Source organism: Xyrauchen texanus, chromosome 43 (assembly GCF_025860055.1).
Source record: "Xyrauchen texanus isolate HMW12.3.18 chromosome 43, RBS_HiC_50CHRs, whole genome shotgun sequence".
In the NCBI taxonomy this organism is placed as follows: Eukaryota; Metazoa; Chordata; class Actinopteri; order Cypriniformes; family Catostomidae; genus Xyrauchen; species Xyrauchen texanus.
Window position 1 is genome coordinate 4,513,180 of NC_068318.1, and position 14,909 is coordinate 4,528,088.

General features: G+C 38.2%; 1 protein-coding gene across 1 annotated transcript in view; it reads right to left on the reverse strand.

The window, feature by feature from the left end:
• Positions 1-361: 361 nt before the first annotated feature.
• Positions 362-14,909, reverse strand: part of slc12a2 (solute carrier family 12 member 2) — a 70,480-nt gene continuing 55,932 nt past the window's right edge. The window contains exons 21-27 of the mRNA XM_052115636.1: positions 13,554-13,601; positions 13,029-13,151; positions 8,414-8,525; positions 7,708-7,794; positions 6,892-7,027; positions 3,679-3,746; positions 362-3,379 (exon numbers count right to left, since the gene is read on the reverse strand). Coding sequence (XP_051971596.1) covers positions 3,244-3,379; positions 3,679-3,746; positions 6,892-7,027; positions 7,708-7,794; positions 8,414-8,525; positions 13,029-13,151; positions 13,554-13,601 — 710 coding nt within the window. The 3' untranslated portion in view covers positions 362-3,243. The remainder of the gene's footprint in view (positions 3,380-3,678; positions 3,747-6,891; positions 7,028-7,707; positions 7,795-8,413; positions 8,526-13,028; positions 13,152-13,553; positions 13,602-14,909) is intronic.

Genomic DNA, 14,909 nt, shown 5'->3' on the forward strand with positions numbered 1-14,909 from the left:
ATTAATTTTGCCTGGGGCCCCCACTCAATGTTGGTTCGCCTCTGTCTGAGATCCCAAAGGCGTTGTGACCCAAAGGTAGCTCGCTTATGTCCTTTAACTCCTCCCATGCAAATTGACACTGTGAAGGGTGGACTCTTCCTCAATGTTGCTGAGGTCAGCAATGAGTGGACTCTCCAAATTCAATCATTTTTTTTTTTTTAAATATACGTAGCGGTTACATACTCCTCAGCTCCTGCCTCAGTTGGTGGATTCCGGCCATGTTTCTACATTTAATCCAAAATAAAGTCAAAGGCATTAATGAGCAATTTTGCAAAGATGTAAAATTGTGCTACACCAAAAGAAACTGACCACAATGAATGGTTTTCATTTCTGTTTATTTTTATATATTGCAGTAAGGATGTACAAAGCATTAATACCCTTAACTGTTAAAATGTTAGAAAAAAGCATACATGTGACAAATAACAGTACAGTATATCAAAATATTACTGTTCCAGAGTGATCAAACAGAACCCCTGTAATGGTTTAGCAGGAAACTCAAACCACTGGTCGACGTTGCATTTCTTCAAAAGGCATACAAAAGAGAGAAATGTGACCAAACAGTGAAACAGAGACCAAAGATGTGAACTTGCAGACTAAGAAAATTACTAAAATAAAAAGTTATACATGCAATTTAAAACTATTTCAAACATAAAAGAAAGAAATGAACTAAAATAAATATTTTTCACCATATGTATTTGCAGTTTTTATTCCACTCCCTTCATTAATGTGGTTAGGATAAAACATATTTACAGGTTAGTATGGAAGTACAGTGTGGACTATAGTTAGAGGTTGGGGAACATTGATGTTGACCGTGTGTTAATGTTATTCAACACATTTTTACAGTGGAGTGAAATGTACTTTGCAGAATGAGAAATGTTGTGTCAAAAAAAAAAAAACCTGCTTCGTCTTACACTGAAAGCAACATTGGAACTGTTGAGAGGCACCTTTCAAGAACCTCATGGTATGGAAACCTACGTCTGCAGTGCAGCAAGATGCATCTATACATCAATGAGTAATGACCACTTACCAACACACATTATATGGGTATGACTGACTGACTGGCTCTCCTGTTTTTCTATATCTATATAAATATACAAGTATCTTAATAATTCAAGATGTCAGGTACATGTTGATTTGGTGATTTTGTCAATATTAGGTTGAACAGAGTGCTATACAGCCACACAAACACACAACAGATCATCAGAAGCTTCACCAACCATCCACTTGAATAGAAAAAGTACATGCGGCGCGCACAGACATTTAAGTACTTTTAAATACTCATTTATATTGAGAACTATAAATATGAATATAGTCATTCTAACACAGTCACATGGAATATTTCTCAGGTGCACAATTTGAGGGATATGAATCGCAAGAATCTTAACTACACAAAATCTGCAATTGCACAACACACAGCCTGCAAATAATCACAAATAAAAGTGTTGGAAAGAAAAGCGTAACGGAACATTGGATCTGAACACTTCGTATTTAGCTGCAGTGAATGTGATGGAGATTATTACTGACCAACACTTAAAGTTTAAACTAAGGCATGGCCTGCATAATGAACATCTGGTCACATCCAGCTTTACAATCAGAAGAAGAATGAACCAAACGACATTCAGAAACAGGACAATCTGAAATCAGTTCTCTTGATGGCCTTCTACACAGAATCAAATCTGAGCGACAACAATAGAAATGAACCATCTGCATTTAGATTACATGATTTCACCTGCATAGAGGAACGAATCGGTCTCATTCAAAGAACTTGACATGACACTACAAGACATCCCGTGAGCTCCGTTTAAGGCCTTTATCTGCAGAAAAGCACTGGCCAGTGAAGACAGAATAAAAGCACAGGGAAGCCCCAAGTTGAACTCAACCGTGGATGTAAAACAGGTTACAGTAACAGTCCAACCTTGATGTATGAGATGTTGTGCTTTAAAAGCCTCTTTAGGGGATACTAACAATATGTTGTTGACATTCACTGTTGGATATATGTCAAGGTACAAACGTACAATTCTGGACTGCTTAAATAAAACTTCATCCAAAAATGGGGGAGTTTGCAGCGATTAAGACAAATGGGTTGATGGCCAAGATTAAATTCTAGTTTAGGCATCCGTTCATCAATCAATCTCTAATCAATCTCTCTGCATTTACTCGCTAATCAATCAACTAGCCAGTATGGCTTAAAAGACGCCAAGTAAGAAAATAATCATTACTTCAACTGTTAAGGCAAAGGTCTTCACTGTAGCTGAATCCATTTGTTTGTGGAATCAAATTCCAGAGGTTTGATCATATTTGGTTCATCGTTACTCATCGATTTTAACAAATATGACGCCTCACTTCCTGTAAGACCGAATTCATAAGCGTCTCTTATCAAAACCACATGCTGTTCAACTGCACGCAAGGAAAAAACTAATATAGTTTGAAGTTCTGACTTTGATTTATATTTGACTACTTCAAAGATGATTGTAATCACCTCTAGTTTCAGCTGATCATTGAAACGAGAACATGGAGGGACACTGCGCTAAAATAACTAATTCAATGCTAAAAAGGAAGACGTAAAACTCAGAGGAAAAAGGCACAAACCATAAAAAAAAAAAAAGTACTCAATGAAACATCAGAACACCCTGTGATAAAATCAAAGGAGAGTACATTTAAAACCCAATAAAAAAAAAAAAACAAGCAATCTAAATCTACTTGATTATAAATCACCAGTCAGGGCAAACGTTTAAGAGTTAAATGTGATTGCACAGGAAGGCACATCAACAAGGCTATAAAAGTGTTGCAAAGATTTGTGTTTTTCTTCAAAGTGAGGAAAGAAGAAATGAGGTGATTATTGCTTCATCAAGAGCAAATTAAAAGAGGAAAAAACGCACAACTCAAAAAGTTGTGACAGTCATAAGAAATGATAACAATGATAACGACAATCAGTGTAACAACGTGTGCTCGAAACCTTTGAGCCAAAGACAAAAGAAACCAGCCGACGTTGATCTTTCTCTCGTCTCGACCTCCGCGGATGAGGAAGGACCGTATGTTTGTTTCAGCTTGCTTTCAGTTGGTCGTGTTGCAGCTACAAAAGCGTCCGTGTCCGCATCACTAACATCATCATTATCATCGTCGTCAGTCATTGGTGCTGGACTTGTAAAGTGTGCTCGTTCATGTGCGTGTTAATGTGTCTGTGCGGTTCGGGCCGTGAGCTCTTTAAGAGTAGAATGTGAGCACACTCTGATGGTTTCCACGCACTAAGAGGATGGGCGGCAGGTCTTTGGATAGAGTGTCCAGCCAGGCCATATACAGAGCGCTGGATACGGCCCCTTTCCTGGCCAGCGGCATGCTCCTGTTACATGAGGGGAAAAAAACAAACATTAGTCATGAGTAATGGTGTAATTCTCACGAAACTGAAGAAAATGACTTGGTCCTATTTTACTCCAAAAATAGTTTTTTTTTTACAGTGACATTTCCCATTACCAAATTGTGGAAAAAATAAAAGTTTCTCATATATATATATATATATATATATATATATAAAAACATAATATACAAACGTTCAAAATCTAAATAAATAAGCTAAATACCAGTACAAGGAGAAAAGGTTAAACATGTCTAAAAGTGTGTGTGGGGATGTTTCTGACTTACATGACAATGAGGTTAGCAGTGCTCGAGTGCTCCATCAACAGCTCATTCAGTCTGATCTGACGATTACTCTGAATAAACACAAACCAGTTCGAATGATCAGGACGACTGAAGACACTTGATTTACAACGAAACATTTACACATCATTTCAGCTAATCGTATTGCTTGATTTCATCCATTTAGCAAGTCATTTCAATACGGTTTCTGGCCCACAGTCACAATATAAAACAAAAAGTTCTAAATAAATCAATACAAATAAAAGATTAAAAGGGGTCATGTCATGAGGACTCAAATTTCCCTTGTTGACAGATAAGAGGTCTTTCTACTATAAAAACATACTGTAAATTTCAGAACTCAAAACTTAATCCACAATGCAATAAAATGGTTTATTGAAACCAGGCTGACAAAACGCTCCGTTCTCTACTTCCATGACTTCCCATTAATTCATGACTGCCTTTTACAGCAAGAACATCAATGAAAAATGATTGCACCCTTGGCCCCGCCCACTGGGGGTCTCAGTTTGTAAAGTGAGAGAGCAAGGGCATAGGCCTACTGCTGCCTCACGATTCCTTATTTTTGTATACAAGCATGCATTACACATTAATTTATGACTGTTTTCATATCTCTGGCAACACTTTTAAAAGACCGTTTCGAACTCTGAAAGACGCAGTTTCATCAGCTGCTGTCTCTTGTTGTTTTGTGCATAAACTGCTCAACAAATTGTTCTTTCGCCCATCTGCACTATTTTAAATTGTTGGTGTATGTAAACACACTAGATGGACATCTTTGACCGTTTTGATGCATTTCCAGCCATGTGAATTTCAGTACAGGATGATACTGGAAACTGGATGTGTGTCTTCATTGTGCTTTGGACTAGGTATGTGCATCATGTGGATGTGTCTTCAGCGCATTTCAGTGTGGTTTGCATGTTTTATCGACTGATATCAGCGTGGATTGCTTGTGAACGGTCATAAATGATTCAAGCTTTGCCAAGGAATTGTCAGTTAAAAACACTATTGGACAGTCAAAAACGTAAGTAAACAGTTCCATTCATAAATATTTCAAATGTCATGACTGTTTGATAGTTTATGGTGCTGACTCCTACGTAGTCTACACCGGGCGTGTTTGTTGACGAGACATAACAGCTTGAGGCGGTTTACACAGGGCAAGTCGACACAAAACTTTCTAAACCGTTAATTTGTGTTGTTGGCAGTAGCAGCAGTGCAAAATGGAATGGGTCATCCGTTTACTTTAGCGCTACAATGAACATTTCAAATGGTAGACAGAATCAATGATTGTAATGGGTTCTATTGCTGGCAAATCAAAGTGCCTCTCGTGTCTGGTGTAGACAGGGTGTGAGTGTTAACAATTGTGCTTCAGATAAATATTTTAATATATTTGGATGCAATGTGTTGGATCTCTGTTATGCGTAATCCATTTTATAATACTGTGGGGTTGTTCCGATTGGGTTTCAAATATGGCTGTATTTGAGGGGTTGAACGATGTTAGCCAATTAAAACAGTGGGCGTTTACATTGACATTTCAGACAGAGGGACCGAAACAGGGTTATGACTGTTTTGGTGAAAATAAAACTTCATTATCAGTGGACCTCAGGGAAGATAATAAAACTATAATTTACAAAAACAGCATTTCATGACCTCTTTAAATATACTCTCATAACCATTCAACCAACTGGCATAAGGCCACATCCACTCCAATACCCTTTTGTTTGAAAACATGTTCTTTTACACGCCTCATACACAATGTAATGGCGTTTCCCTCCAATGGAAAAGGAGCACTTAGAAAACACTTTCCATACTTCAAGGAATAGATCACCTAAAAATGAGGAGTCTAATCATTTACGCACCCTTTTGCTGGCTCAAACACTTATGGCTGTCTTTCTTCTGCAGAACACAAATGAAGATATTTTGATGGAGTTATGACGCTAATATATCCATACTAGGGCTGGGCGATATATTGACATATCATGGCCACATTATAAAGTGTTAACCGACAAGAGATTTTGCTATATTGTGTATATCAAGACATGTAAATATCTTAATATACACTATCAGCAGGCAGGGCTTCACACGAGAGTGAGGGTGCTTTCACACTTGGTTCAATTGCTTGGACCAAACCAGAGTTTGTTTTCTCCCCTTCCCTGCGTATCCCAGACCACCTTTTCAGTTGACTCTGGTGTGGTTTGCGGGTGCACGCCAGAGTTCGGAAAACGGTATTCACGCCACTCAAACGAACCGAACTTTGATGTCGTTCGACCTCGGGTGCGCACCAAAAGTGCTAGTGTGAAGTTAAAGAATGTGGCAATAAACATTTAATTGAAATTCAGCAAATTACACTACATTCATCTTGAGTTGAATTCTACTTAAGTATTTATTTTATTTTTTTACCATAAAGCACTATGAAGGGAATCAAACAGCTAGACAGCCCAACGGTCTCAACACACTGATGTGCAACACAGCTACAACACTGTTATACTTCAAAATACAAGGTTTTTAAACTAAACATTATCATCTTTACTAAAGTTCTGTTCAAATGCTAGTCAATATTCATATATTGCTTATAGAGATGACTCAAATCATTATGTGTTAAGAGAATCTGTCATAATGTGAAATGTATTATTAAAACCAAGTACCCAAAAATAGCCATTCAAATATGATTTTCCATCTTTATATACTTCATGATATTAAATGGTTCATATCATGACAAAAGATTTTGGTTATATCGAGCTTGAAGGTGTTGAAGCCCATTGACTTGCATTGTATGGATATAAACATCATATCTCCATCAAATCATCTTCGTTTACGATCTGCACGAAAAAGAAAGTCATGAGTTTGAGACCGTATAAGGTGAGTAAATGATGAGAATGATCATTTTTGGATGAATTATTCCTTAACAGATTAGTGTGTACATGGTCAAAATCAGTTGTCAGAAAAGTCCACAATTCTTGGAACCACACTTCAGTAACCATGTACGGTCCACTGCCGTACCAGACACCGTAATAGCTCCTTGCAGCCAAAGTTGTTCCCGTTTATGTGGTGTAATATATACTGTGCTTTGTGTGCATACTAAATGTCACAGCATCTCTGCTATAATCGATCAGCCGGATCTTATTATGCAACACTTTGCTCAACAGTTGTCACTGTTAAATGTGCTTTATATATAACTGTGACGTAATGTGGGGTAATTTTGGAGACCTTTGCTTTGTACAGCTCCAGCTCATTGTCTGTAATCCTCCATGGTTCTTCACTCTTCAGCTTCTCAGCAGCTTCCTGCTCCATGTCATCTTCTCTCAGTTTGTACGGCTCGATCATTTCAGCAAACTCCGTCACACTGTCAACCACAAACACACGCAAGTATGACAAGATTGAAAACTATCAAATCACTTAAAATCCTGCGAACAAAGAACTCCGAATTCTAAAGAATTGGCCAAACAATAAATACAAACTGTCAAATTCACGCTTACTCATGTTTCTTAAAACCTGTGTGCTCCAAAATGTGTGAGAGTACAAACCAGATACATGAGCTACTGCAAAAAGCAATATTTACAGAGAATAATGACAATTTCAGTCTCCTCACACAAAGCTATTGTATGACTTCAGAACTGTGTTTCTCAAACTCATTATGCTATGAATTATATAAAACCAGCAATTCATTGAATTTTTATCATATAATACTTCTTACAAAATACATTTGGATACTTTTACTGTTGATTGTCATCATTTTGGAGGAAAGTCATACAAGTTTGGAACAACATGCAGATAAGTAAATGATGACAGAATTTACCCACAAAAATATGAAATGTCTTTAATGATTTAGTTACAGTAAGTATTATGTAGATCACAATAAATAGAAAGAAAAAAAACATGGAATCCACAAAATATACTTACTATATAAATATAATACAATACATTTAAATCAAATATACATAAAATATGTCTATGATTTTCCTGTTCGGTGCTCGTAGTTAGTTAATGATGCATTATGAGATGACAGTGTGGTGTGGTTCATACCCTTCTGATTTGGGCTTTGTGTTGATGTCACCCAACACAGTAATGTCCGAGAAATCGATCCTGAACTTACTGAGCAAAGTTGCCATTCTAAAAGACACAGAACAACTCATTACATAACGCATTTATCACACAACCTTAAACGCACATAATATCTGCCTCCTTGTGATGTGCATCATATCATTTCCCATCATATCAGCTCAATTATCTTCATGGGAGTGTGGAGCAGTTTAGTTATATTTATATTTAATTCTAGAAGTTCTACACACGATCACGACTGCAGTATGTCATGCAATCAATGTACATTATGTCAACTAGTAAATGCACTAAAATAAAATGAAAATCAAAGTACATGTGTGCCAGAGACAAGAATCTCTAAAAGTTTCCATGTAGATTCCATTATGCTCTCCTGCAGGAACACGACTCTAATTATAGCGAACAAAAGCTCCACAGCAGCTGCAGGAGACAATTGAAACATTTGTCTCACACAAAACCTGCATGTGCTTTCATAGAAACACAGAGTGATGCAGAACGAGACATGGAATACTAATATTCACAGCCTGTGTTACAATCATCTGTGTTCGGTGAACGCTCTACAAGGATGTCTTTTTAAATAGAAGTCTGTGTCAGCCATGATTCTAATATGATATGAATTTAAAGGCATTGTATTATTATAAATTATTCATTGTAAGCAAGTAAAGGTACACACGCTCTGCGGTCATGGTCGATTCTGTTGATCTTTCCACCGATGAACACGCGGATCTTACAGTCCTTCCATTTCTTCTTGTTGTTGATCAGATACGGGATCAGTAAAGTCAGACCTGACACAGAAGATTTAGAATTATTTACAAGACAAAACTTGCAGCAGAGCAAAAAGTACAGATAAATGTAGCATTTCCTCAAGAAAAAAGCAGTGCTTGCAAAGCAGTAGAATACAGTTCAGGTTTTGGGTAAGGTCAGGTTTAGTCTGCAGAGTTGCTTTACAGTGGTCATGACATACATCATGTCTCTTGTCTTCTGTTGGCTGCATATGAGAAACAACTTATCTACTGCAACACCATATTTACAGAGTAAAGGCAAATATAGAGCCTAATAAAAATGTTGTATGCAAATACATGTAAGAAAGAAGACCAGTCAGAAGTATGCAAATATTACAATGATATTGCTGTTGAATACATTTGAAATGCTGAACATTCTATAAATGGAAGTCAGCAGGTGTCAAAGAACACTCATACTGGAGCACACCAATGCTCTGGGAAGAGCAGATAAAGATCTAGGAGCAGAACATGGACGAATAATAAAATATCATCTGCTTAAAGCAGAAGCTTATATGCCACACCTCCCGCCACCACCCCTGGAAAACCATCCTCCTTTCTTTCTTTTTTTTTTTTTTTGAGGGCAACCTGCAGGGCGCCCCTATCCAGAGAGAAATAATCTGAAATTAATCCATTTGTTTGTACTGCTGATACCGGGTGTCTATGAAGTAACTTAATACAACCAATAAGTCTTCCTGAACTCATACATTTCCAAAATTGTAAAAAGATAATCCCATTATACCATATCAAATGCCTTTTCAGCATCAAGTGAGATGGCAGTGACCGGATTCTGATCATTCACTACTGACCACATGATATTGATGAAACGTCTAATGTTATCAGAAGAGATCTGGCCCCGAATAAACCCCACCTGATCTATATAAATGAGAGATGTCATAACTTAATCAGTTAGCAATTTCTTTTTAACAATATTTTACGAATCATGCTTGCGTCATGGTTGGGGGAAGCTTTCCATTCTTTATATGTTCTGTATAAACTTCTAGAAAACGTGGAACCAGTTCTGTGGCATAAGATCTAAAAAACTCACTGACTTGTAGGCAAGGCCTTAATAACCTCATCAAGCTCCTCCAAGCTCATCTCAGAATCAAGATAATTTTTTTACTCAGCCGTCAGAAACAATGTTTCTGGAATTTTGTCCCATTCCTCCAGAAAGAACTGCTGTAACTGTGTCAGGTTTGTAGCAATCCCAAATCTTGCCCGCACACGATTTTTCAGTTCTGCTCACAAACTATCGGATTGAGTTCAGGGCTTTGTGATGGCCACTCCAATATAGAGGTCGACCGATATATAAGTTTTGCCGATTAATCGGCACCGTTAAGGATTTCTGGAACTATCGGTTATCTGCAAAAATCCACACTGATAATTCATTGTGTCCAGTGCTGGAGTGGCCGGGAAGGGCCTCTAGAGGTGAAATAAAAACTATCACTGATGTCTTGTAGTGGTTGCTTTGACACGTGAGGAACACTACATGGAGCTGAACATTTCAGATTTAAACACAAACAACTGAAAGGTATGTATACAGTAGATATTGTCATATCATTATAAAGTAATTCATTTCTTGAATAGATGCTGCATTAATAGAGAACAGTATGTTAGAGGAGCAGGCTGAGAGGACGCTAACATTAAAGCTAACCTCAAGCAGTTAGAACAATGTGACAAAAAAATCATGTAAGTCCTACCCAAATGTTTAAATAAAATGTATTACCATCTATTTGCATTAGTTTATATCAAGTCACGTTTATGCTAAGTTGTATATTTAAAGGTAGTGAGAGTTTTGAGAAAAATATCTTCATGCGTATATACAAATTAGAAATCCACCAGCCAAGAAAGTCATTTTTATCCTCACAGTAACACAGATTTTTGTCATTTTGCTTAAATAGTCAAGTGATCGGTGTGTGATGCATTTCTTTGAGAATTTAAACCAACGTAACCTTTAATAAAAAGCACACGACATTGTAATTTACTAGTTTGCCTTAGTTTCACATTAAAGACCGGCCCCTCACGAGAAGTGATCAGACACTTGAAGACGTGTGATAGCTCGGTGAATCACAAAAGGCTGTTTAATAAGTAAATATATAAAATGCACGCGCAGCTCCAGCGTGTCAGTGAATGGCGCTGCTCTGTTTACACACACACACACACAGCTATTTTTAGCCTTCACACTGTGAGCAATATTGGAGCGCAACTCATGAACAACATCTCAGATGTAGATGCTCAATAGTTCAGTTCACTTATAATATGCATTTAGAACGGCACCGGAGGTGCATTTGACCAGAATTGGAATAAGAAGGGAATTAAACTACTGTGAACTTGCCTACAAACAGACACACTTACAGGACGTCCTGGAGAGTTTGGTTAGAATGTGAAAATAAAAGCGTGAGGATTTAAAAAGTGCATGACTTAAATATATTACTGTTCTATTTAAAATTACAATTCTAACTATTTATTATTATTATGGTCATTAGTATTTGTTTACAATTTATAATAATATTTAAGTTGAGTGGGTTCCAAAAACTAACGGTGTGAAAAGTGAGCTGATATCTTACAACTAAATTAACAAAAAAGAGATCAGAATCCTTTAAAGTCCAGATACAATTTGCTGCTACTTTATCCAGTATACTAGTTAATAATAAAGTGTTTCTTAATAAGCTATACATTTATATTGAAATAAAGTGTAGTTAGAGGTTTGTGTTTTACATATTAAAGAGTACTCCCAATTAGTTCCACACAATAATGTAAAGATATTCTAAACTGATTATGCAAAAAAACAACACTGATATCGGATTGGGAGGGAAAAAGTGGTATCAGTGCATCTCTACTGTAAATGTTGTTTTTTCATTCAGTATCAATTTTAAAAACTATCGGTCGATTAATCAGTTATCAGCTTGTCTTCCTAACTTCGTTATCGGCAAAAATCCTATATTAGTCGACCTGTACTCCAGTACCTTGACTTTGTTGACCTTAAGCCATTTTGCAACAACTTTGGAGGTATTCTTGTGGTCATTGTCCATTTGGAAGACCCATTTGTGACCGACCTTTAACTTCATGGCTGATGTCTTGAGATGTTGCTTCAAAATATCCACATCATTTTCTTTCTTCATGATGCCATCTATTTTGTGAAGTGTACCAGTCCCCCTCCTGCAGCAAAGCACCCCCACAACATGATGCTGCCATCACTAGGCTTCACGGTTGGGATGGTGTTCTTTGACTTGCAAGTCTCTCCCTTTTTCCTCCAAACATAACAATGGTCATTATGGCCAAACGGTTACATTTTTGTTTCATCAGACCAGAGGACATTTCTCCAAAAAGTAAGATCTTTTTCCCGATGTGTACTTGCAAACTGTAGTCTGGCTTTTTATGGTGGTTTTGGGGAAGTGGCTTCTTTGCTGAGCAGCCTTTCAGATTATGCCATTACAGAACTCTGTGGCAGGGCGGAGGGCGAGGCCGGGTCGTGATCCTATGCACCCGGTCCCGTATTAGGCTAATCAAGCCTCCGAGGTATAAAGGTCGACTGCGGGGTGTCGTGCGGGAGAGAGACATCGTTAGCGGACATGTCCGTCATGTGTGCGTTTATGTGGTCTTTTGAGTTGATCATTAAAACTATTATTTATATTGAAAAGCCGGTTCTCGCCTCCTCCTTCCCGGGCTTCGGCACCAGTGTAAAGGTATTAATGGAAAGGAGGAGGCCAGAACCGGCTTTTCAATATAAATAATAGGCCCCGCCCTCCGCCCTAACACAGACTCGTTTTACTGTGGATATAGATAATTCTATCTAACAGTCTACCTGTTTCCTCCAGCACCTGCATAAGGTCCTCTGGTGCGAAAAGTGAAAATGAATCCCAGTACAACAGCAAACTACATTCATCTCTAGGAGACAGAATGTGTCTCCTTCCTGAGCGGTATGATGGCTGTGTGGTCATCATGGGGTGGCAGCATCATGTTGTGGGGCATGATAGATGGCATCATGAGGAAGGAAAATGATGTGGATATATTAAAGCTTGGTCGCAAATGGGTCTTCAAAATGGACAATGACCCAAGCATACCTTCAAAGTTGTGGCAAAATGATTTAAGGACAACAAAGTCAAGGTATTAGAGTGGCCATCACAAAGCCCTGACCTCAATCTGACCTCAACATTTGTGGGCAGAACTGAAAAAGCGTGTGCGAGCAAGGAGGTCTACAAACCTGACTCAGTTACACCAGTTCTGTCTGGAGTAATGGGTCAAAATTCCAGCAACTTATTGTGAGAAGCTTGTGGAAGGCTACCTAAAACATTTGGGCAATGCTACCAAATACTAACAAAGTGGATGTAAACTTCTGACCCACTGGGAATGTGATGAAAGAAATAAAAGCTGAAATAAATAATTCTCTCTACTATTATTCTGACATTTTTACATTCAATAAAGTAATGATCATAACTGACCTAAGACAGGGAATGTTTTCTATGATTATGACTTGTGAAAATTCAACTGTATGAAAAACCAACTCACCTCCATCATCAAAGAGCCACCACACGTCTACTGTCCCCTTCCCCTGCTTCCTCTGGAACAGCTGACTGGCATCTAACAGCTGCTGATCAGCCACATTCAGAGGAACTGTCGGGCTGGTTTTATCTGAAACACACATAATACATCAGTATTGATGTATTGTTGATGTATCAATACAGATTACATATATATATGTTGAAATATCATCAGCATAATTCATAAGCAGACAGAGGAAGGATAGGATTGAAGAGAGATCTTCAGTGAAACGAGTAACGTTCCTGCAAAAGACACACAGAGTATTAGAGCACAGACAGAAACTCTCAGAGACCTGATGACATCATCAGAGCTGAAATCACAGTAACACACATGTAGACATGAAGGTCAGAGGTCAAACCAGCAGAAAACAGCCACGAGGGAAAAGCATCTCTTCCTAACGTCAAAGAGAAGTAAAAGAGAATATGTGCATGCAGCCTGAGACAGGAGGAGCAAATAGAGAGAATACGTGAGACAGAGAGAGAAATGTCCTGCCTTTCTTCAACAGCGGCTGTGTGTACGCTTTGCTGTCCTCATCCTCATCTGGATCATGTTTAAACATAAGAGAAGGGGAGGAGGGAGAAAAACAAATGAGTGTTAAAGTGACGTTGCAATGAGAAACATGTGCGTCAGTGAGACACAATGAGACGTCTGTTCTGCTGCATCAGATTACATGAGCTGAGAGAGGCCTCCTTAAGCAGAAACACCATCATTAAGGATGTGCAAAATTACGTATTTAAAAAAATATAGTCAGCACGTTATTGGAGTTGACCAGTTATTGTCAACTAGTTGATCACTTTGGAAAGCTCAGGGGCCACAAAACCGGATCCATGTAGCCTCGAGGGCCACACTCTTAATTTTCATATGAATACATCGATCAGCCACAACATTAAAACCACCATAATATTGTGTAGGTCTCCCTCGTGCTGCCAAAACAGTGCCAACCCACATCTCAGAATAATATTCAGATATGATTTTCTTCTCCACACAATTGTACAGAGTGGTTATCTGAGTTACTGTAGACTTTGTCAGTTCGAACCAGTCTGGCCATTCTCTGTTGATCTCTCTCATCAACAAGTCGTTTCCGTCTGACACTCACTGGATGTTTTTTGTTTTTGGCACCATTCTGAGTAAATTCTAGAGACTGTGTGTGTGTGTGTGTGTGTGTGTGTGTGTGTGTGTGGAAATCCCAGGAGATCAACAGTTACAGAAATACTCAAAACAGGCTGTCTGGCACCAACAATCATCCATGCGATTATCTAATCAGCCATTCAGTGCAGTGCATAAAATCATGCAGATACGGGTCAGGAGCTTCAGTTAATATTCACATCAACCATTAGAATGGGGAAAATGGGATCTCAGTGATTTGGAGCATGGTATGATTGTTGGTGCCAGATGGGCTGGTTTGAGGATTTCTGCAACTGCTGATCTCCTGGGATCTCTGAATGCTATTCTGAGATGTAGGTTGGTGCGGTTTTGTTGGCACGAGGGGGACCTACACAATATTAGGCAGGTCGTTTTAATGTTGTGGCTGATCGGTGTGTGTGTGTGTGTGTGTACACACACAGTATATAGTAGCACTGATCTAAGTGAACTATAAATACTGTATTTTCCGGAAATAAAAAGTTAAAACTACATTAATATGAGAATAAAAAAAAAAAGAAAACACAAGTCGCATCAGATACGACAATAGCCAGAGGCTGCATGTGGCAAGCATCAGGAAAAGTCACTCCGTGAAGATTAAATCTTTAAGATATATGCTTTTATCAAAATTCCAATATTATGTCTAAAATCTATGTTAAGGCTAGTTTCAAACAGGAGCATCAAGGGCTAAATGATTTTTTGAAATAA